Raw genomic sequence first — 22,495 nt, 5'->3', positions numbered from 1 at the left:
TGCTTGGAGCCTAGAAAAAGAGATCGTTTCAAATACTACACATAAGGTACTGTGGGGAAATGGTCGGCATAATCTTACTTGAAACAGCACTATTTCAAAAGTCCTAAGCACTGCACTAAGGATACTGCGTGCTGCATTTTAACATAATTCCTGTAGAGAAGGATTTTTTTGTTTCATTCCTTTTTGCAAAATAAGGGGGAAGACTGAACTCTGAGACAAGAAAGAACTTTGTGCAAGAGTCTCAAGAGTCTGTGCTGTTATCTAAAGAACACTGTTCCTTATCTCTGCAGGCCCATACAGCACAGCTAAACCCACTACAGTGATGAGTGAGCAGTTATTTCAGGCAATACGGGTGGAGGGTGGAGAGCAACACAAGGAAAGGGCACATTTAGATGTCAGCAAGGGTAATACAATAGAAAAGCGTTCCTTGCTGTGACATTGCTCACGTATGGGACAATCTCCTAAAGGATCAGGAGAGTTGCTGTGGCTTTGAACAGAACTGGAAAAAATACGGCATTGCTGGAGGTGGTTGCACGCGGAGAGAAAGAGCTTGGGTGAAGCTCTGAGTGATGACCAGGACAGAGGTTTTGTTAGTCCTGTCCACGTTGATTTCCCGGGGAACCTTATCTGCAGGTCTCCAGGACACCTCCAACCCCTCCCAGGCACACCTCCTGTGAGGGGGGTCCCCACGTAAGGCTGGGTGGCATTCCTCGCGAGCACGTCCAGCTCTTACCCCACCCCGTGAATCAGCTGCACACCCAGTTTTGTTGTCGTATCTAAGGGCCGTTCGGCATTTTCTTGTCTCATAGCATGAGGCAGGTGAAGTGAACCTAGGTCACTGCTGGCCTTTCCACCCCTCTCAGTGCTGCCCTGCCTTGCAGAGCAGCCATGGAGGGCTGGGCAGCAGCAGTGCCCCACAGGCCTGCACTGCCATGTCCGCCTGGAGTCGGCCAAGCCCTTCTCGCAGGCTCTCGCCAACAGCCCTCAGAGACAGCTTCCCACAGACAGTAGCCAAGAAGCTGCCCACAGCCCCAGGCCCAGCACGCTCAGACACTGGGAACTGAGGTCACACCTCGGGTGTCTGCGTTTCAACATGCGGTGTCAAAACCAGGCCGTGTTACCTGGTGTGGCCTACTGCAAAGCCCTTACGTTAACCACATCCACAGGAGAACAGTGTTTGGCCTTAGAAATGACCTCTGAAAAAAAAAGCCATGGCTGACACTGTACTTCAGCCTCACTCCTCATCCGCCCTGGCATAGAGACCACAGTCAGGGAGAATAACACAGGGCAACCCACTCTCTCATAGGAAAGTACCTCACATAACCATGTACGCATGCCTTTGGGCCAACGTGTTTCACGCATGCCTACAAGATGTTCCAGCTCTTGAGCTCCTCGTCTTCCTCAGATCAAGGATCAAGGTGCAGTTGGCTTTGGAGATGATCCAAAGCAAGTCTACAATGGTCTTTAACGGACATATGTTTGTGCTAAGACACCCGAAGCAAAGTCTGCAAGGCCAAATGACATTGTTGGGAAAAACAGACAAGCTTCTCAGATACAGAAACTCTACTTCATATTCGATTGCTGCAACTACCGTGTTTTTACCAGAGCACGCTAATTAAAGATACCAATTAGCTCATGAACCATCGACTGTGGGGTCAACAGATCCTCAGTCTCAACAGAGACCAGGTAGAGGGACACAACACACTGTTTCTCGAGTCCAGTAGCACCTCGCCCTTCTCCTCCCACACCGTAAGTGCTTGAAGGTTAAAACAGAGCCGTGGACCAGCAAATCTGACTCTAAAGGCATTGCTAGCAATTGCTGCGAGGTCATGCAGAGGAAACCATGGCACAAAAGGTGATCATAAGGTTACATGTTATGCATAATCTAATAGATTTTTTCCCCTCGTCTTACTTTTGTCTTTTATTAAAAGAGACCAAGCAATTCATCATGCAACCTTCTAAAGATAATCAACACATTAGTAAGTGAAACACAGAGCTGAGCTCTGCTTTGCCTAGGAGCAAATCAACTTTGTGTGAAATACGGGTTACATCTCAGGCAGCGCTCCAATTCTATTTCAAAGGTTCAAGTGGTACTCAATTAGTACCTAGGTCCTGAGTTACCTGCTGCAGACAGGTGAAATTCACCTGCTATTTTAAAGGTAGCATAATGATACCATTTCCCAAAGTGTTTAAAGGAGTTGCTAGCCAACACGCTACAAGACTCTGGTGTTTACCTTTTGTGTCATGCGTCAGAGGTAATTACTTCACAAACTAGGTGTGTCATTGGGAAGCACTGAAAACTCCCTTTGTTTCAGGTTACCTGAATGCCTCAGTGCAGCAGGTGAGCAATAATCAACCTGATCCCCTTCTCCTCCAGTGAGGCCTCACAGAAGTTACTGGGTTTGGTAGCCTCTTTGTTTCTGAGTTACTGGCCTTAAGGCAGCTGGAGCTGATTAGATAAGGTGACTGTATCTGCAGCCTTTAAATAAAATGAATTTAGTTTGCCCTTACTGTTTAGCAGGCTTGTTGAAAACTAATTAAGGATATATGTATCCATTTGTAAATTGTATATGAGCTGTTTGCTGTGAAACACAAATAGCTTTTTCCCATGAATGAATATTTAATTGAGGTCCAGGTAAGTCCTTACAAAATATCAGTTAGAATTTGGGTCTGGTGAAAGTAAGCAGTGTTCTGCTTTGTTTAGCAATGTCACCCTGCTTATACCTGCCTTGTATTTGGTCTTACGTATTTATCAGTGCCTGCCTGTTTTCAACATTATTGTGTTATCGGAGAGCAAACAGAGGATTTCCTAAGAGACAGAAGGATTCTTGTACTTCAGCCTCCAGCTTAGTGTCTTACTTGCGATATACCAAGGTCAAAATTGCCTTCTGTTACCTTCAAGAAAACCTTCTACTGTATATTCTCTTCTGATTCTGCACTAGTTGTTCCCTGTGCAGACTGAATTGCCTTTGGCCAATTGCAGTCTGAGTGAAGCAGAAAGGGTTTTTGCTCCTAATTGTAGAATCATAAAGGCTGGAAAAGACCTCCAAGATACCTGGTCCAATCATCACCCTACTACCAATGCCACCCAATAAACCATGTCCCCAGCCACCAGCACCAACCCTTCCTTAAACCCCCCCAGGGACAGTGGCTCCACCACTTTCCTGGGCAGCCCATTCCAATGCCTGACTGCTCTTTCTGAGAAGAAATGTCTCCTTGCTTCCAAACTAAACTTTCCCTGGCACAACTTGAGGCCATTCCCTCTAGTCTTATCACTAGGTATCTGCAAGAAGAGGCCGTCCCCGAGCTCTGCACAGTTTCCTTTCAGGTAGTTGTAGAGAGCAGTAAGGTCTCCTGTGAGTCTCCTCTTCTGCAGACTGAACACCCCCAGCTCCCTCAGCCGCTCCTTGCAGGACTTGTGGTCCAGGCCCTTCACCAGCTTCATAGCCCTTCTCTGGACATGCTCCAGGGCCTCCATGTCCTTCTTGTAGAGAGGGGAAAATCTTGCTTTGAAATGCTTTTTTTTCTACAGCAGAAGCAAACAATGCAGAGTAGTGAGGTTAATGTAATACCAGTAATAAACAGCAACCCCACTATTACTTATTTTCTTTCTCTTGTTATTTGGTGGATTTTTAAAGGCTAACCAATCTTATGCTACAGAGCAAACCTAATATATAATGTTCAATGGGGAAAGGTCTTACTGCATAGAGCTTTTAAATATTTGAGACTAGGCAAAATATGGAGAAAACATCTGAAAGAGATGGTCCTGAGTGGAAAAATAGGGTGGAGTGACAACTGGGACCCCCTGAACTTTACCTAGTAACCTCTACCTCAGGCAATTCCTCCAGTTTAAATTAGAAAAAATGATGGAAAACAATCTTTCATTGTCATAGCTGACATTAAATGGCATAGTAATGCACAACATACATTACTGACTTAGGTGAGGCAAGAGCCATGCTAGATGTTTTATCCTGGCTCAGTATTTAACTGCAAATTGCATTATTGATACTGCATCTTCTGGAGTAGAATGAGAAATACAAGCACCGGTCAACGCAAACAACTTCCACAGCTTATACTGAAAGAGCATTTAGCCATGGAGAACTGGAAAGGCGTCAGAATCCCTGTCACTCAGTCTTGAGTCTGAGATTTGAGGCCTTTCTAATGTTACAGGCTTGATTTGAGAATCACTGGGCGAAACTCAACAGCGTACTTTATGCTGAAAGTCAAACAACATGGTCCTTCTGATCTTAAAAGCTGTGAGTCAGTATGATATCACAGGAAAAGAAATGTACTTGATATCCATTAATTGTACATTTTATTCTGCATGCTTATTTTAGCCCTGAAATTCTGAATTTTGGTGCTCTCAGTTAAGTCGAAATAGCTTATTGTTTGTATTTTTGAACTCTTGCAGACTCATCCCCACAGTGAGAGCAATATAAAGGCCAGCAGTATATACAATTATAAAACAACTTGGAGTAAAAAAAAAAAGTCCTCTGGTACGTAGATTATTTTTTTTCCTATGTATCAACCAGTGAATGCTCTTTTTTTTTTTTTTTGCCTCCACCTCCTTTACTACTAACACCTGCTGTAAGCACACATCTGTGTTCCATTTGTGAAGCACATGAACTAAGTTAGTCAACATTATCTGACCTGCTCTTTTTGTCAACACTGTCATTATACATCTCTGGTTTGATGTTAAAAAAAAAAAAAGAAAGAGAGAGAGATTAAAAAAAAAAAAAAAGTGAAAGAGCTGGTCCCTGTAGAAGGAGTTCAGACTTGCAGGGAATATTTGCAATATATGGCACCAAGCTCTGCTTTTAATCAGACTCCAAATATAAAAGCACAAAGGAAGATATCAAGGTAAAATAGAGATTACCTATCCAGGGGAACTCCCTTCCTCTTTCCTTTCTTATCGTATGCATTAAGATCATTATTTCATTTTGAGACGTAAAAGCTGTGTTGCCCCTAGTTTCCATTTGCTTCAAGTCTTGGACAAACATGGCTGGATTTACATGTGTGGTATAATCTCCACAAATTCAGCACATCGTGAATTTCATTTGTCGCTTTATACATTTTTAAACAATGCTTTGTGATGCAATTGTTCTTCTTCAATAGATTCGGAAAACTCTCATTACTTTTTCTGTTTGTTTATCTTTGTTGTTAAGATCAATAATTCACTGTGGATTTCAGTTACAGAGACCATTACCATAGATTTTCCTTCCCTGATTACATGTATGTTTAAACCTGCCTTTACTTAGCATGTCCCCATACAGCTCTGTGATGGTCAGCCAGAGGGTAACGTAGGCTCAAGAAATACTTGTGGGTGCAGCTGGAAAATAAAATGAATGCACGTAACTATTAGATAATTTAACGGGGTTTATTTCCAGGCCTGCTTTCACCTACCCATTTCTTAGTACAGAATGGACTTGTGGGAATCCACCCTTACTGGAAAAACGCATTGATGGAACTTGGCAGAAGCTTCTCATTTAGGAACAACCTAAAACGAGGAACAAGCTTTGAGCTCTTTTACCTTGTATATCCCCTTCAAAAGAAACCTGGAGAATGTCAACAGTGCTTTGACAGAAAATGCTGGTCTCTGGTGACCTGAATTTGTCGGGTTTTCAATAAGCTCAGTGTGGGTAATGAGGAAGCAGCTTTCAGTTCAGGCAGAACTAGAACTCACCAGGTCCTTGGCCACACTTCCTGAAGTGTGACATTTCAGGAATTATAATGCCAATATTTCAGGAATTGTAATGAGGAATAAATTGCCTATTCACAGTCATGCAAGATGAAAGAGAAGCTATTGTCAATACATTACAATTCCTTTTCCTCCCACAGCTGTTGCAATTGACAAAGAAAATCATCCTCTTGGCTGTCCTAGGTGAGAGCAAATCTCTTTATATAAAGTGGCTCAGAATGTGGTCCTTCCTTTTACCTATTATACTGAATGCCTGTGAGTTGTCAAGAGGACAGAGTTAGCTACTCTGAATTTCCAGTTAATAAAAAAGCCCTGGAGTAAAAATGCAAAGAAATCACCAGAGATGCTGCAGAATTCTTCTAACAATGCCTTGCCAAAAATTCTAAATCTGGATACAGCTTCATGTATGTAGAAAGGAGGAGTTCATGTCTGCCTCTTGTTGAGACCACTGATTTTGCATTAGCAACCAAGAATGGTGGTTTTAGGACACAGGATTCCATATTTCCCAGTTCCAGTATGATCAAGCTTAGGAAGTTTTATTTTGACTAAAACCACTTCATAATGATAGGACTTTCTTGAGAAAATTCTGGCAAATTCTTTGAATTCATAAATGCTTTACATCAAGTTTGAATGTTATTCCAAGTTTAAGTAGAACAGCAAAATTAAATGGGGCTTTCTTTAAAACAGGGAAGGCAGGCTTGATGAGGATCTTAAAATGCAGTTTGGTTAGAGGGCAGTAGGGCACAAGAGCTGTTACAGGGAAGAAAACAGAAACTGGGATCTGCTACTGACCTGCTGAGCAATCTAGGTCCTTTCATCACCTCCTCTGCTTTAGTAATTCCTGTAAATTGTTAGTAATGCTATCCTCTTAATAAAGAAGGTTAAGTGTTGGATCAGAGCGGCTCTTAATCCTGTAACTTAAAGGCTTCATTTTGATTTGGGTCTTATGCTTGCTTGACTGTGAGATCTGACAGAAAGTGCTGTAGCTAGGGTGGCTACAAAAGCTTAACCAATGCCTACATGTAGAAGTAACCATAGATTTTTCATATGAAAATTCCCCCAGCTTCTACATTTGTATGTTTTTTTCATATTGCTATTTCTGCCCTAGACTGTTTTTGATGGGAGTTGATTTCATGACTGCTCTGACGTTCCCCCACCCAGACTCCAACGGGTATTCGGCCCGTAAACAAACTTAGACAATGCTTATCAGTATTATACCTGATGCCCATGCTCCAAAAATTCAGTGTGCTAACTGTCAGGGTACTCTCCAGAAAGCAAGAGAACAGAGGGCTTTCATCCCCTCTCTGGAAACAGGAGCTGGACTGGCTGCACTGCATCTGCAATGGATGAATAGACTTCTATATAAAAGACAAGAAGGGGATAGCATTATATTCCTTTCCATCCATTTTTGGGGGAGGTGGGGAGTGAAACATAAAGGGAGAAAATAAGCTACAGAAGAGTTTCTTGCTTTAACAGAGACACCTTGGTACCCTGCCAAACTGCAAGTTTAGTAAGTCACTGGTGCTCTGCAGCCAAGGTGGTTTGACCTCACACAAGGCAAAAGCCCAAGAAGCCAAGGAAGCTAGGGGTCATGGACATGTGCTCCAGCCTGTCAGTTGTTTCTCGCTCCTTCCACAGAAGACAATTCTGCCTGTATGTATTCAACATGTTCTTGTTGGTTGCGCTTGGGTGGAGTGGTGTTGAGTAAGCCGGTAGTTATGGATACCATTGAGGTATCTATCTTTCCCCATATATTGCAGGTGATTGTAGGAGAACAGCACAGGGTTAGGTGCTGTGGCAAACAGGAACCTAAAGATTGTATGTTGCCACACTTAATTATTAGTCACCTAAATTCCTTTTGCCTCTACCTCTGTGTGATTAGGAAGCAATGGTAAGCGTAATAAAAATTCAGGGGGTTAAGCTTGGGTACATAAATAACATGGAAACAAGCTTACCTGACTGATTCAAGTCATTGAAGAGATTAGGATCTCTTAAATGAGGCATCACTCCAATATGGAGCTCCTGGTTGATGGTGTCAGAGCCCATGCTGAGCTTCAGACAGGAAAAGATTTGGAGAATGGAGATCTCTCTGGGTCAAAATGAGCTTCCCATTAAATCTGTGCAAAATTCGCTGTTTCTAAGGTATGCAGACACAAACATATTTTGGCTTTTCTTTTTCCAAAAAAAAAAAAAAAAAAAAAAGAATGGATGTTAACACTAAGGAATAAAAATATCTCATCTATACATTTTTTTTTTTGCATCCATGTACCCCCCAGAAAATAATCCACAAACACTACTTAGGTTTCTGAGTGAAAACTATATAAACTGGGTTCTTTAAGTATTTCTTACTTGGAGCAGTCATTTCTTGTGCTTGGCAGTTTACCCAAAACAGTGATATTCTGGTCTGGTCCATTTCCTGTGTCCAGTATTACCCTACTGAATCCCAGCATCAACTTACTGCTTAAAAAAAAAAGTACTGAAAGTACACGCATAAATCATATTTAATTAACATGATGAAAGAACATCTCAGTGGATTTGTTCCATCTGAAAATGGAGGCCGTATCTGTTCCCCAAAGACGTTTCATCCCATGAACCTTTCTTAGAAGCTGTTTGGCGTAGACTATTTCTTCTCACCTGCTGTTACATGCTGTCATGCTGCAGGCTCAGTTTTGACGGTAAAGCTTCTTCTAATCCCCCGGGATCATGCAACAGGAAAGGAAGACAGCCACAGATTTTGTCAGTCTCCAGCCCTGCTCCCCTCCCTTTTCTCTCCAGACCTGATGCAGTAACATTTCTTTCCTTTGAATGTGGCACTTCCAGTTGCTGCCTGGAGCAGTCTGTGAGGGAGGACACCGTGAGGACACCGTTTGGATCTTTTCTAATGCAGGACCTGAAGAAAACACAGGGGTGTCTTTTGTCTTACCAGCCCGTGATATCTTTCAGGGTCTCCCCTGCCTTGTATTTTTTCCATTTGCTGGCTGGCACTCACTTTGCTTTGCAGCTCCCCATTCTCATCCCATGCCTTTTCTCACCAAACAGCCTCATGCCACCTGAAATGGGGATGTTTCAGGCAGCGGCTGGGCTGCAGGCTGTATGGTTTCCTTACCCTCACAGCTCAGCTCCATGCCATCGCCGGCACAGCGGAAGAGCTGCGTCCCACACACCGTCGCCCGTGACTATGTAAATACGAGCTGCTCTTACGCCCAGCCAAGCGAGGAGATGCTGCGGGAGGCCCGCAGCTCCTGCAGGGCTCACCGATACCTTTATCTGCAAGGTGCGCGTTTATGGATGAAGAAGGACAAGGAAGGAACAAGGGGCAGAGGCACGGACTGTGTGTCACCTTTGCATGTCTGTGAATTGTTAGGCTGGTTGTATAATATTTTTCAGTCTCGATGGCCAACTGCATTAGCCCTGTCGCTTTGTACTTTCTGAGCTTGGATTTTGAAACTTTTATTTATTTATTTATTTTATTTGGATCCACAAAACCCGTCACGTCGTTAAGTCACCACATCTCCTGATTTTTGGGGGGCTTCTGGCAGCACACTGACCGTGGGGACACAGGTGGAGGCGGCGGCCATGTTGTGGCCGGGCAGGGCGCCGGGGGCTGCCCACAAGAGGGGCTGAGGGGAGGCAGTGCCCGCGGGCGAGGGGCATGGAGGGGAACCGGGAGGAGGAGGAGGAGGAGAACCGGGAGGAGGAAGAGGAGACGGAGCCAACCCGGCGGGCAAAAAGCAGCCGCCCGGCGTCTCCTCCCCCCCCGCAGGCACCTGTTGCCCGTCGCCTGGAGGAGCAGCCCCACCGCGGGGAGGGGGTTAGGGGGCGGCCGGGACCCCCTGGAGGAGCCGGGTTCTTCTCCCCCCTTGCCCGCCGTGGGGCGCAGGGGGAGCGGCGGGTAATGGCCGGCGGTGGTGAGTCACCGGCGCGGCCCCACCTGCGTACTTAACCGCCGCCGGGCGGCCGGCGCCTCACTCGCGGGCTGCGCTGCCGCCGTGGCCGGGAGCGGCTCCTCCTTCCTCCTCCTCCTCCTCCTCCTCCTCCTCACGGGGTGTTCGGCCGGGGCGAGGCGGCTGCCGCTGCATGAGCGTGTCCTTCTCGAGCCGGGGAAGCACCGAGAGCGCTGAAAATGCCCAAGCCGGTAAGCCTCAGGCAGCAAGGAGCAGCGCGGCGGCTTCACGGGGAGCCGTGGGGGGCTGCCCTCGGGGCGACGCGGAGCCCTTCCCCGCCGCCCTCCCCGGGGTGTGCAGCCCCCTCCAGGGGCTCTCAGACGGAGAGGTTTGGGGTTTCTCCGCCTGTCCGGGATGGCGAAAAGCTGCCCCGGAGCCCGTTTGGTGTCGGATGCGTTTGTATAGGGGAAGCGCTGCATCCTCGCGGCTGAAAGCGAAATTCCAGGGCACTGATGCCTCCTGCCGCGGTGCTGCTGGTGGGTCTGCTGCCAGGCAGCCTCTGCTAGCCAGTATTAAAATAAATAAATAAATAAAGGCAAAAATAAGTAACTTTTTCTTAATTAACCAAACTTATCTATCTTCAAATTTATTTTTTTAATTATTCCTTTTTTTTTTTAAAGCTTCTTCCTCCCAGAGGTTTGCTAGTGTTTTTTCTTCTTTTTTTTCCTTTGTTTTTAAAGCCTGCCACGCTCTGCCAGTTAGAAGCAGCAACTTCTGCAGAGCTCGCTGCCTCCTCATGCAAGGCTTTGGGTTTTTGCTGGGGCAGACGCACTGCTGAACCCCGGAGACCATGGTCTGGTCAGGTTGTTGTTGGCCTCTGTTTGCAACAGAGGCAGTGCCTCGTAAAATGCAGTGCAGTAAAGGAGTAACGTGATTATTCGCTACGCCCTGTGGAATGGCAGTAAGCAAGCTTATCTTTATGGTCATAAGCAATGGGCGTCCTACCACCATAGCATTAAACTTGGTTTAACTTTTTTTTTTTTTTCAAAACAGAGGAGCCTAAATTATCTTCCACTGAAGTTCCTGTAAACTTCCAAAAAAAAAAAAAAAAAGCACCCAGTCTTTTTAAGAAATGCTAAATCTTCAGTCTCCCTGGATGTATTTAGACAATTGGAGATGACGTATTACGGCATATAAAAGCATATGTTGCAAGGGCCCTTCTGCAGGTGGGGGAGAAAATATGTAACTTACAAACCATGGATGCTAAATTCTGTGTTCATGTGTGGATAATCTCTCTTAGTATACTATTAGTCGTTAGCTAATTCCAGGGTGCTTTCTTGAAAAGCACAACTTAGTTTAGGACAAAGTTGTATGGGAAGCCATGGATAAGTGTGGAAGAAATGTTTAATCTTTTTTTTGTTTGTTTGTTTGTTTGTTTGTTTGTTTTTAAAAGCCCATTTTGTCTGGCCTGGGTATGTGCTTATTCCTTCACAGATGATGTTTTTTGTTTGTTTGTTGGCTGACTCACCAGTGAATAACAAAGATGAATAGCGTAATCCCCCCTTCCACTGGGAAGGACAGCTGTACTCAGATGATTTCTGAGATGTGACCCACTGGCTGGAATTCATGGAGAAGACTCTTTGTCAATAGTTTGTATAGTGTAAGCGTTTTTTTTGCAATCTGCATTTAATCCTCTGTTTAGTGGGGCTAACTGCCACCATACTGGAAACGGGGGAATTTTGCCATGACTATTTTAATACAACAATTTAATTTGACTGCTTCAGACTGAGACAGTGACTTTGTGACCTTCCAATACACCTCATTTACTCTTAATACAGCTAAAAGGATTCCTATCATTTTGAAGGGTGCAGTGGAAAGGATGTAAAGATCCTAAATATCCTCCAAAGGCAAAATTGTGCTTAGAGAGAGCACGATAATGGCCTGTGGCAGGTGTGAGGAATGACAGTATGAATTCTGGAAACGCAGGGAGGCAGTTTTAGTTTCTGATAGGTCGAATATATGAGTACTAAATACTTGCTACCTAAAGCTGTTTGCATGCGTCTTGTCGGCTTGGCATAGGTAAATACAATGTTGTTTGGCAGATCCCATGTTGATATGGGTACAGTTTGACAAGCTGGTCATCAGTTGTCATCTTAAAATCTTTATTTCTAAGCAAGAAGCAAAGTTTTGTCAATCATCTTCTCCCTACCCCTAAGAAAACGAAGGTAAACCTCTGTATAAATCTTTTATTTTAACAAATTGTGCACCAGGGAACTTAGAGATCATGATTGGAATTCAGTCTTTCACAGTAAACTATTAAGTCCACTAACACTAGAACATTAGTGATTTGGTATTTTAATAGTGTACCATAGTGAAGTGCTATAAAACAAATATATTCCGGATTCTGTGGTAGTGTTTAGCCGTAATTACTCGGATCTGATGCATGTCTACAGCACTCAAAATAAATCTGAGAAACCTTCCAGAAAATAATTCTAAAGTAACTTTTTTTTATAATAAAAGCAAGTGTTAGTGTATAATTTAACACAGACATTCTGCTATGTGTAGCAGTTACGTAACAAGATCTCTGAGGTAAGCTATATATGTATAACTTCTTGTTCCCAGTTCATAAGGGTTTTTAACTGGGAGTTCATCAGCAGTTCAGAAGCTTAATTTCCATCTAATTTGTACCGTAGTTCATTAGGTTTTGCAAATGGTGGATTATTACATACAAAAGCGCAAGAGATGTCATCTTGTCCAAATCTTGCTTTATCTGAAAACAAGTGAAATGCTCAATAAACTTACTTGATCAGCCTCACATCTGTTCATTACTAGAGTGCCTGTGTGCTCGCTGCATTTTTCCTATACCAATATGATTCTAGTTCATTTCTGTTTCACTCATTATATAGATGGTGTTTTAGCTGAATTGCGTTCCTTTAACAAACCAAACCAATCTAATAAATAGAATTGCAGGGCTGTGGACTATTGAACGTTACTTACAGGAGAAGGAAATGTGATCTCTGTTCTATAGACCTGTTAATTTGATCTGACCTATCGGCATTCTCTGTTACTGTTTTTGAAGGTGGATTTTTTTTCTTATAAAATCCCTTAAGAAAAAATGCTTTACAAGAAATGAAGCCAGCCTTGCAGCAGAACATTTAGTGTAGTGCCACACAAAAAATTTGTGTGCATGTGTATAACACTACAGAGAGGACAGCAGTGAATGCAATCCCACAGCTTCTGGTGCTAAAGAGCATACAGGTGAATAATACTGAGAGGTACCCTTTTCTCATATGTTTCCTAGCAGCCTGTGCTCAGAAAGCCAAGCATACTTAATGAAATCTGTCAGTGCCGTGGTAGTGGTGCAGAGGGCTACCATGTAAAGGGGTGTAAAGGCCTTAAGGTAATAAGTCACATTTCAATGGTTAAACTTGGATGGGTGGAAGAAGAAGGAGGTCCCTCTCCATATGGGCTAAAAGGTTATGTACTGGTCATTGATAGAATGGCTGTCTTGTCCATTGACATATAATCTGTGGGGTTTCTCTAATGGAAAGCATTGATAGAAGGTGCTAGTGACAGCTTTCATAGAAGATAAGTTAACCATTTTCATCCTTGCCCAGAAAACACAAATCCGAAGCAGAACCTACAAAAGGCTTTGGGGATGACTGGAGGCAGAAAGCCTCCTCACAAAAAGGATGCTGGGCTAGTTTAGCCTGGTAGAATTAAGTTACCTGCTCTCTCACCTTTAAAATAAAGGTTTTAAATGCCAAAGAGAAGGAAGAACTGCTTTAAGCAAGACTTGTGGCTAAGGAGACTTACACATTAGACCAGTTAAGTTTTTGGTTGCTTTTCCTTCCCCTGTCGTCCCCCTCCCCTCTGCCTTGGTCTTACTAGGAGACTTCTCCAAGACTTAACGCCCTTACAGATAAAGTCTGACAAGGATGTGTTTTAATGCTGCTGCGTGTAGGAGTGCGGAACTGGAACCGATGACTCAAAAGGTTTTTCCTAGTCCTGTGTTATTAATGTGCTAGTGTGTGCTTGGTATTAAGTGGTTAGACGAGTCCTCCGTACCTGTTTGCTGTTGAATATACATGCCTTCTGAAAATGAACGTGGAGACCGCATGCAGGTCTTTCTCCAAGCCTTTTGCTGTCCGTGAGCACCTTCTGGCATTGCAATTCAAGAAGTTTGTCAAGAGATGAGAGTAACGATAGGAATTCACTTAAAATACAAGTAATAGTAATTATTGGTATTTCACAGATCTTCCCAATCTGTCCTTGACTGTGTATCTTCCTGCACATATGTTCTTATCTTCAAATTCTTCACACCAGATTGCTATAATTGTACTGAAAAAAAAATCATAACCATATTTTCTCATAATTAAAATACTCTTGGCTTATGGATAGCTTTACATTCAGTCGGTAATAAGATTTTTGCCTTTCCTTGTAAGCACAAATTGCAATACATCAGGTGATATGGCATTTAGGGTACTCGGTACCAGGAGATGTATAATCTAGTGCAAGGTGTAAAGAAGTTTATACTTTCCACATGTGCAAAGTCCCAGCCATGGCTGCAAAAGGAAGGTGAAGGATTCTATTAATAGTAAAAGTAGGGAGTAGTTCACAGACAGCTGAAGTTGTAGGAGGAAGAGCTCACAACTGTGCCGAAAACCCAAATTACTGTATGAGCTGAATAAGCATTTCTGAGGTCAGTTTGTTCTCTAGGTGCTGCAGAGAAATCAGAGTGTTAACTGTTAAAGTCAGCCAGTACTTAACAAATTTCTTAGCCTTCCTAAAGGGCAGAGGGGGGAGACGAGCTTTCCTATTCTTCTGCCCACATGAACATCTTCCTCTGTCCACACACACACACAAAAATAAAGAAAAAAACCCACAGTGATAAACCAGGACTTCTTGAGAATAAATCTTCTTGATGACCATCGAAGACACCTGCATCAGTGTCATTCTTGCTTGGCACTCTGCGTCCAAAGAGCTTTATGCGCCCTGTAAATCCCATAATCACTCAATTGACCTTGAAGGAAGGCAGTGCTGCCTGAGATCACTGAACCACGCTGCACACTGTTAAGTAATATATCTTGGCTGGGCTGTGTTCTTGTTTTTGAAACCTGGTTTCAGCATTAGGTAATGTTTAGTCTGTGAGCTGAGAAATATATCTCTGCTGAAGCAGCTGAGGTCTCGGGATTTTACCGAGCAGTGCACAGGACTTTTTCCTTCTAGGAGGGGGAGAAAATCGTTACTGCATGAGCCTAAAAAGACGGCTTAGCTTGGTGTAACAGCTCATGTAATATTGCCTCCACATTGCTCACTTGTTCCGATCCAGATCTTGTTTCTCCTTCTAGTCCCTGCTTCACAATGGAAAGTATCATCTGCTTTCATCTTCGAGAGAGCACAAGTAGCATGTGCTCAGCTGGGACTAATGAGCACCCAACTCTGTCAGCTGTCAATTAAAATAAAAATCCTGAGTCAGAATTAAAATCCTGGACTCTCCTGAGTGAGGAGGAGGAACAGTTGCTTAATGCCAGTTACTTGCATTTGGGGCCACTTACACAAGTTCCGTAGCCTTCTGCTAGCTTTGGGATGTCACCATGGAATTGCCCTACAAGAAGATACGGTGCAGTTGATTCTCCCTCCAACTTCCATGAGCAAGTGCTCTAGCTATGGTATAAAACTGGGAGACGTCACTAATGCAGTCTCATCCTCTCTTGATTTATATCATGGCAATGTCCCCGTTCACTGTGGCAGCCCTAACCTCAGCATGGGATGTGTGTGGACATCCAGTTGATGAATCTTGGGCAGAACAGAGCTGCTCAACTCTGCCAGGAGACCAGCAGACACACAGAGCAGATCTGTGGGCTGCCTACGCTGAAGATGTAGGGACTGGAGAATCTCAAGCCTGTACTGGGTGCTACTGTCTAGCCCGACTGGGCCAGCAGAGGACTTCACAGTCTGTACTGCAGCCACTTGGAGTTCTTTGTGGGAGCTCAAGTTATTCTTTAACATCTTGCTGAATGCACTTTAATCATGAAAGCTTAGCTGGCTTAGCTTTTTGCCTTTCTAGAGAGAAGTGATTATACAGTGTTCCTGATCCGCAAAGTATGTGGTATAAATTGGCAGGTGGGTTTGCATAATTGATATATAGCGATCTCAGCATCGGGGAAAATAGCTTTCCCCTTCAAAACTGATGCACCTTTCAGTAGTGAAGGGCCTGCGAAGTTTCATCTCAGAAGCCCATAAGCATTTTTAGGAGTCAGGGTATTTCACCAATCTTTCCAACTTTTTCTGTGTTACCTATAATGTTGCAAGAGCAACCAGTTTGTGATTAGCTGACATTCCAGGACTTGTGGTGGCCTACCTTTATCTGGGAGCAAACAGTACCTGTTGCATACTGTTTAAAGTACCTGGCTGGGAAGTGTCAGCGCTGCAGCGAGTTGGGCGTCTATCAGGCTGTCAGGCCATCGTAGGCCATCGCATCATATAATCCCACTCGTAAATTTTGTGAGTGCCACGTGATGTGTTCCGCCGAAGTCCACGAGATAAAGTGAAAGAACCTGATTACAGAGCAGGTAAAGCAGAGGGGTGAGGTATCAAAGCAATAAATCCCTCTGACAAATGGATTCATAACTGGAATGACAAATGAACACGCATCATCGCCTGGGCTGGTGTGACATGTTGCGCTGCTATTTCTCCTTCAGCAAACGCAGTTGGTTTTCTTCCTGCACTTTGACTTCTATAAGAATGTGGCTGGCCTCGCCGGGTCAGGCGGAAAGCCCCTGCAGCCTAACACTGTGCCTCTGTTGCTGGCCAAAAGCTGATGCCTGAGGAAGAGTGTTTGAAAGATACGCACCATTGCTCTCCTCTGAGCTGCTGGGGTGTTGGAGGCTGAAAGCTCGTATATAATGAGTTACTGAATGGATTTCTGTGAACTTGTCCGGTCTCCCCTTGAAAACATGTGAACTCCAGCATCCGTGAGGCTGTCCTAGATAACCTTCACGATGTTTGAGAAGTTATCTACAAAACTCCTTGCTGCAGCACTGTTTGAGGAGCTGATTTCTCTTGCTCAGAACTGACTGGCTTTGATGCACCCAGTTTTTTCTGTTCTTACAAGCAGTGAGCACTTGGTCCTTGTCCACTCTGCCCATGTCTGTCATGACTTTGTGCTCTTACGTCCTAGGCTGGGTTAACTTCCTTCCAAACTGAGAGGTCCTGATGCACTTGGTTGATCCTTGCATAGGAGTTAGTTGTTCTATGTAAACTTCTTCCAGTTCATGTCTGGTGCAAAATAGTTGTGCCTCTTGTGATGTCTACATCTGGGAAGAGTGCAGCTGTTGAAAACTTTTCTCTGAGAGTCAGATCTTGGTCTCCTCAGACTCTCAGAGCATAATCTTGAGAGAATAAGACAGCCTCTCCTTGTGGTCACACAGCCTGTTCTGCTGCACTCTGATGTGCTGTCCTACCGCAGAAGAACAATCCTATCTTGTGCTAGTACTGCTCATACAGCGTCTACTCAAAAGTGTTGAGTGCTGGCAGGTTGTGTTGTGGCAGTCTCGAGGTGAGTATCTGCCAGGTTTTTGACTCTTGAGAATTATTCTTTGTTTTCCTTTATTTGTGCATACTGCTCTCTAGAAGCTATGCTTCTGCATAAGCACTGGAATAAAAGGTGCCAATGTTAGTGCTTGTATTCATGGAAAGCTCCGAGGCACTTGCAGCTTTTGTTTAGGTAATTAATTCCTGCAGCCCCTGCTCCTGTTTGTTGCTAGTTGGTGCAGTGAAATTCAGCTGCTGTGTAAATCAGCGCCTGCCTGCTCGGTGTTTTCACTTGGAAACAATGTAGATAGGAAGAGTTGTTTTTGTTCTGGATCGAGATGATGAGATACTCAAATATTTTGCTTTTCTCTTGTGGGGATTGTGGAAGGATCATGTTGTGTAGCTGACTGACATAAGCATTAGAGATGTTAAGTTAACTTTTATTTTAGTTTCATAGTCTTTTGAAGTAAGAGCTTGAACATCGATATCTGCACTTGGCCTCATGCTACTATTTCTGATGGAAGACCACAAAAATGGTCTGGTTCCTACTGAATTCTGACTCTGCAAGATGAGGCTTATTTGAGGATGGGTTGTGGGGTTTTCTTGAAACTTCATGTGTAAAGCCTGAGCTTGCAACTTCACTATGTTTAATTGGATGTGATGGTTGTCATGACAAAACAGTCTGTGTGTGGAGGAGTTTGATCCAGCGGCCTCCAGCCTCGCTCTGTCTTTATCCTTTAGGTACAAAGGACCTGTTGTTGCTGCAGTCTGTGTTCTTAAACCCGTCCTGACGCTCACTGGGGGCAGACGGCTCGTCCAAGCAGCAGGGCCGTGACGAGTCTGCTGTCGCTGGCTGTGTGCTTGTTCTTTAAAGAGATCTGTTGCTTGTGTGCAGATATTTCTATGGCACAGCATCGAGGAGACTTCAAGTGTTGCTTCTTTTCCACACAACACCTTAAGCCCTCAAACTAGTTCCTAACTTGGTCTGTGTTGAGCGTAAACCATCCCTGCTGCCCTCAGAGAAAGTAAGATCAAGCGTTGTTTTTTTTTTTGTGGAAAACATCTCATCTCTCTAATTGAAAGGGGGTTACTTAAGGGTAATATCTAGGGGCATTTCAGGGTTAAATTATGTTCCTTTATGTCATGTTAGGGCATAGGGATGCCCCTAGGTAATCTTAGATTTAAAAAATGAATAAATTTTAAAAACTACTGTCTCAATTTTTAAAGTTCTTTATAACTGGAGACAGAATGATGCAGTTTGTATGTTAGGAAAGAGTTGGGGAAACTTAGGTTAGTGAGGGAAGATTATTATTATTATTATTATTATTATTATTATTATTATTATTATTATTATTATTATTATTATTTTCTTCCTGGAAAGAGCACTCGTTTGGCTTTGCAGTTCCACTGAGGAGCAAATGTTACGTGAACAGGCACTGTTGGATGCCTGCAGCTGAGCTGGACTCCTCTGGGAGCAAGGGTGCCCAGAGAGGAGATGTAGGGCTATGCACAGTTCCCACACCTGCATGAAGCGTCCATGATCTTGTGGCATGCAGGGTGTTTCTGCTTGACCTTAGATTAAGAACCAAAATGCAGCCATGACTGCCACTCAGCTTTTCACACAGATGCCTGCTACTCGGTTTTATTGTTTGCTAATATAAGATATACCAGGGCTTGGTTAAGGAAACTGAAATAGGCGTGTAATTTAGTGTGACGTTTCATCTTCTGCATATCTCAACTAATTATGTTTGAAATCACATTCTATGATTATTTTCATGTTTGATTGTATGGAAAGCTTCACGCTATCTCACAAAGAAGAGTCAAGTGACCTGACAGCAAAATCAAACTCAATAAATTGGCTTTCTTGTAATGCGTGTATGCTGGGGAAGTAGATTTTGTCCTGAAGATTCAGCCTGCTCTGCTAAAACTGGAATTTCTAGGTGACTCCCTAGATCTGGGTATTCAGGGTTTTCCTGCCCATGTGTACAACCCCCCAGCCTTCATCCAGGAGAGTCTTTAGCTTTCCAACTTCACGTCAAAACTATTCTTGGCTTCCCATCAAAGTACTTTTTCTGTCCTCAGAAGAACATCCACGTAAGCTGTTAAAAGGCTTTTTCACCTTACATGCGAGCAGCAAGTACCTGGACTCCCGTTGCCCTAAGTAAACCTAAGAAACTCAAGTTAAGTCTAGCTGGTATAGCTCTTGCTCCATGGGAAGGTGAGCGGGTTTTTGAAGAACAAAGACCAGCCTGTTCAACTCTAATCTTACCTGCCGCAAATGCAGCGGTATCTAACCCTGCTCCATAAACTCGGAGGAATTCCTGGGGAACGTGACTTAATGTTCCCATTTATGTGCCATGAGGAAGCAGCATTTAACACAATGAGACCTGAAATGGAGCATGGCCCTTGGTTCAGTCAGGTCTCTTTGATTTAATGCGGCGTGCTGAGAAGCTGGGCCGCTTGAATCGGCGCAGTGAGCTTACCTTGGCACTCAGGTGGGTGCCGGTGAGGCCGTTCCCTGCTCGTGCTGTGTGAGCTGGTGAGGATGTTTCCCCTCCTGTCACCAAACTGCTCGAGTTTTGTTTTTTTTTTTTTTGTTGGTCTGCTTTTGGGTTTAAAAATTGCTGTCCTCCACAAATGCTTCATGCCTCAGATGGCTTCCCTTTAAGAGGGATCAGTGAGATGCTAGCAAGCCAAATCCAGTTTTCATAGGTTAGGAAAAAAAAGTGACCTATGGTTCAGTGCAGACTTTCCTTGATTAACTTGTTTCCTTCCTAAAGAGGCATTCAAATGTGGATGACAGTGTTCCAGCTGGCAAGTCACCAGGCAAGCAGAGCAGAGTAGTCATCTTCAGCAATGCTTCCGGTGACAAATACCCTCAAGAATGCAATTTTTCTTTCTCTGCAATAGCATCACACCAGGAAATGCGCTGTTCTTGGGGGGATTAATAACAGACCACATCCTTGTCTACAGTCCTGCTGGTTTGGGGCAAACAGCCCATTGTTTGAAAGCCTGTAATTTGTTCGTCTCCTTGTCTATTTCTTGTCCATTCTCACCTTCCCACATGTAGCATTTGCATCTATTTCTCAGACTTCGCAAAATCTTTGAATTCTAGCCCTGGCCTCCTAAACAGGTTTAGTTTTCCACTGGCTGCTCTGTGCAGACTTGTGAGTGTGCTCCATCTTCAGGGACTGTGAGAGTAGTTAACCACATTTTCTTACTCACTGCTCTCCAGCCCACACATGTCCCACTTCCAAGACGTTGGCCAGCCATGACAAGGTCAGAGTGCACGTCCCTAATCTGTGTCCCAGCAAGATGAAGGTGCTGAGGCCGGTCAGGCTGGGAGTCATGCTTTGGCAACCTGCAGCAGGGAGAGCTGACTGCTGGCTTGATACAACATTGTCACCCGGAGCTCTCCTTGCCCTTCTGCAGTCCCTGAACCACCAGCTGTTGACTTCAGTGACTTGTGGAGGACAGAGGAGCGGAGACACTGAGGTATTAGCAGGTTGGGTCTGAGCTCTGGAACATCTATTTTTATTTTTTTATTTTTTACCTAAACAAAGCTGATTTTTTTTTCCAAATTACATTTGAGCTGCAGGAGCTGTAGTTACTCTATCAGTTAGCAGCACAGTAGCTGTCATCGAGCAGGGCTGGGCGATGTTCCCTCATTCTGGGTGGGCCTGGAATCAATGAACACTGCTAATACGTGGAAGGCAGAGGCACAGGGAGCAGTTTCAGTGCCCTTCCCGATGCTGCTATGTGAAATTGCTTCTCCTGTTACCAGATGCCTAATCGGTATAAACATCTACAAACAGGTCTGGTTGCTACGGCTGAAATGTAATTACTCCATCCATGCGGGCGCTCTGCAACTCGGGGCAAAAAGCCTGCCTGTTATTTATTACGAGTACAATAGGAGTTGTGTGTGTGGTGGAGGAGCAGAAATAGCTTACAAACCTGCAGAAGTGAGGATGCAAGCCAGGCTGACTTGGTCTGATTCCTGCTACTACTGTTTTCAATTATTTCTTGTTAAGACAGCTGTATTTCTTCAGCACAAGCACGCCCATGTGCTATACAGACACTTCGGGTGCGTTCAAGAAGCCTTGATAGGCCCGCAGACACATTTTTCACAGCACTTCAACAGCCCCTTGTCCCCTCTGTGCTGGGTCTGCTTATGTGTACTAGCTGCTTACCTGGATTTCCCAGCGACTGAAGAAAGAAGGCATCCTAGCTAGGTTTCTCCACTACAGAGTGCTAGTTGCCACCACTTGGAGAGGTACTTCACTAGCATTTGTACCTGCAAACCTGCTATTTAAGAAATTCTGGTCCTTACCTCTCCTTGAAAAGAGGAAGAAAGCATTCCTGAGCACTATCAGGGGTGTTTAGAGCTGCGTAATGACAACATGGAACACACAAAGTACTGGTTTCTCTATGTATATGCGTAAAGGTTGGTATTTACTGCCCTTTATCTTATGGAAATAAATTGTATAGTATTTAAAATGACTTGCAAAACTTCACTTGTATAATAAAACACTTCAGTGACCTGTGAACTTGTGCAATTGGGTTTCTTTCAAGCATCAGTATGTAAAATATCCACAGTGGCTTGCTGCGTATGGGGTACATGCGGTGTTCTCCCCACCCACCCACGCCCTCATTCCACCCTCCTTTTCCCCTTCAGCGTGGGATGTTTTACAATAGAGCAGTTCAACGTCAGGAGATAGATGGTCAACTCCAGAGATACCTTCTTGATACCAGCTTGTTGGTCCTGAATCCGTCTCTGGTTTCAGCCAAGAGTCAAGCTTTAGTCAAAAAGTTACCTGTGCATATACAGCACCCAGCACACCTGGGATTTCCTCATTTAGGAGAGAGAGGGAGTGAGGCAATGTTGTCTTGGGTTGTTTTCTAGGTCTTAGGTCTTGCACAGAGATACTGCAACTTAGCTGGTAGGCAACACATTGCCTCCTTAAAGAGAAAGTTTTCTGAATCTGTTTTTCAGATGGCACTTTTCATTGTCCAAGTTAAATACTGAATGGTGCTGTCTCCAAAAGGCTGCAGTGCCCCACAGAGTGATTTCCCGATTTAGTGTTAGAGAAGATGTCTCAAGGGGCAGAAAACAAAACAAAAAGTAAGACTCGAGGGCACTGCTGGAGAAAGGGAGATCCCATTCTAACTACTGCGCCTTCTAGTACAGGAACTCTCCATTGCTTTAAGATTATATAAAGTTTATTTTAAAGGTCTCTCCAGTCCATCTTTAATTTTACTTGCACTTCCCTGTCCCAGTTGGAAATGTAGACAACGGTCTGTCCTGAAGAGCCTGAATTCGTGGAATTAGCATTCAGTAATTCTGTGGAATAAACTCTTCAGTTTCTGTTGTCTTTAT

General features: G+C 44.1%; 1 protein-coding gene across 1 annotated transcript in view; it reads left to right on the top strand.

Moving 5' to 3' along the window:
- Positions 1-9,442: 9,442 nt before the first annotated feature.
- EZR (ezrin) overlaps positions 9,443-22,495 on the top strand; it is a 35,647-nt gene continuing 22,594 nt past the window's right edge. The window contains exon 1 of the mRNA XM_082756615.1: positions 9,443-9,833. Within this exon, the coding sequence (XP_082612741.1) occupies positions 9,822-9,833 (12 nt within the window). The 5' untranslated portion in view covers positions 9,443-9,821. The remainder of the gene's footprint in view (positions 9,834-22,495) is intronic.

This window comes from Aythya marila, assembly GCF_965140915.1.
Source record: "Aythya marila genome assembly, chromosome: 3".
Taxonomy (NCBI): Eukaryota; Metazoa; Chordata; class Aves; order Anseriformes; family Anatidae; genus Aythya; species Aythya marila.
The sequence above is the reverse complement of the archived record's forward strand: the minus strand, read 5'-3'. Positions and strand labels throughout refer to the sequence as shown.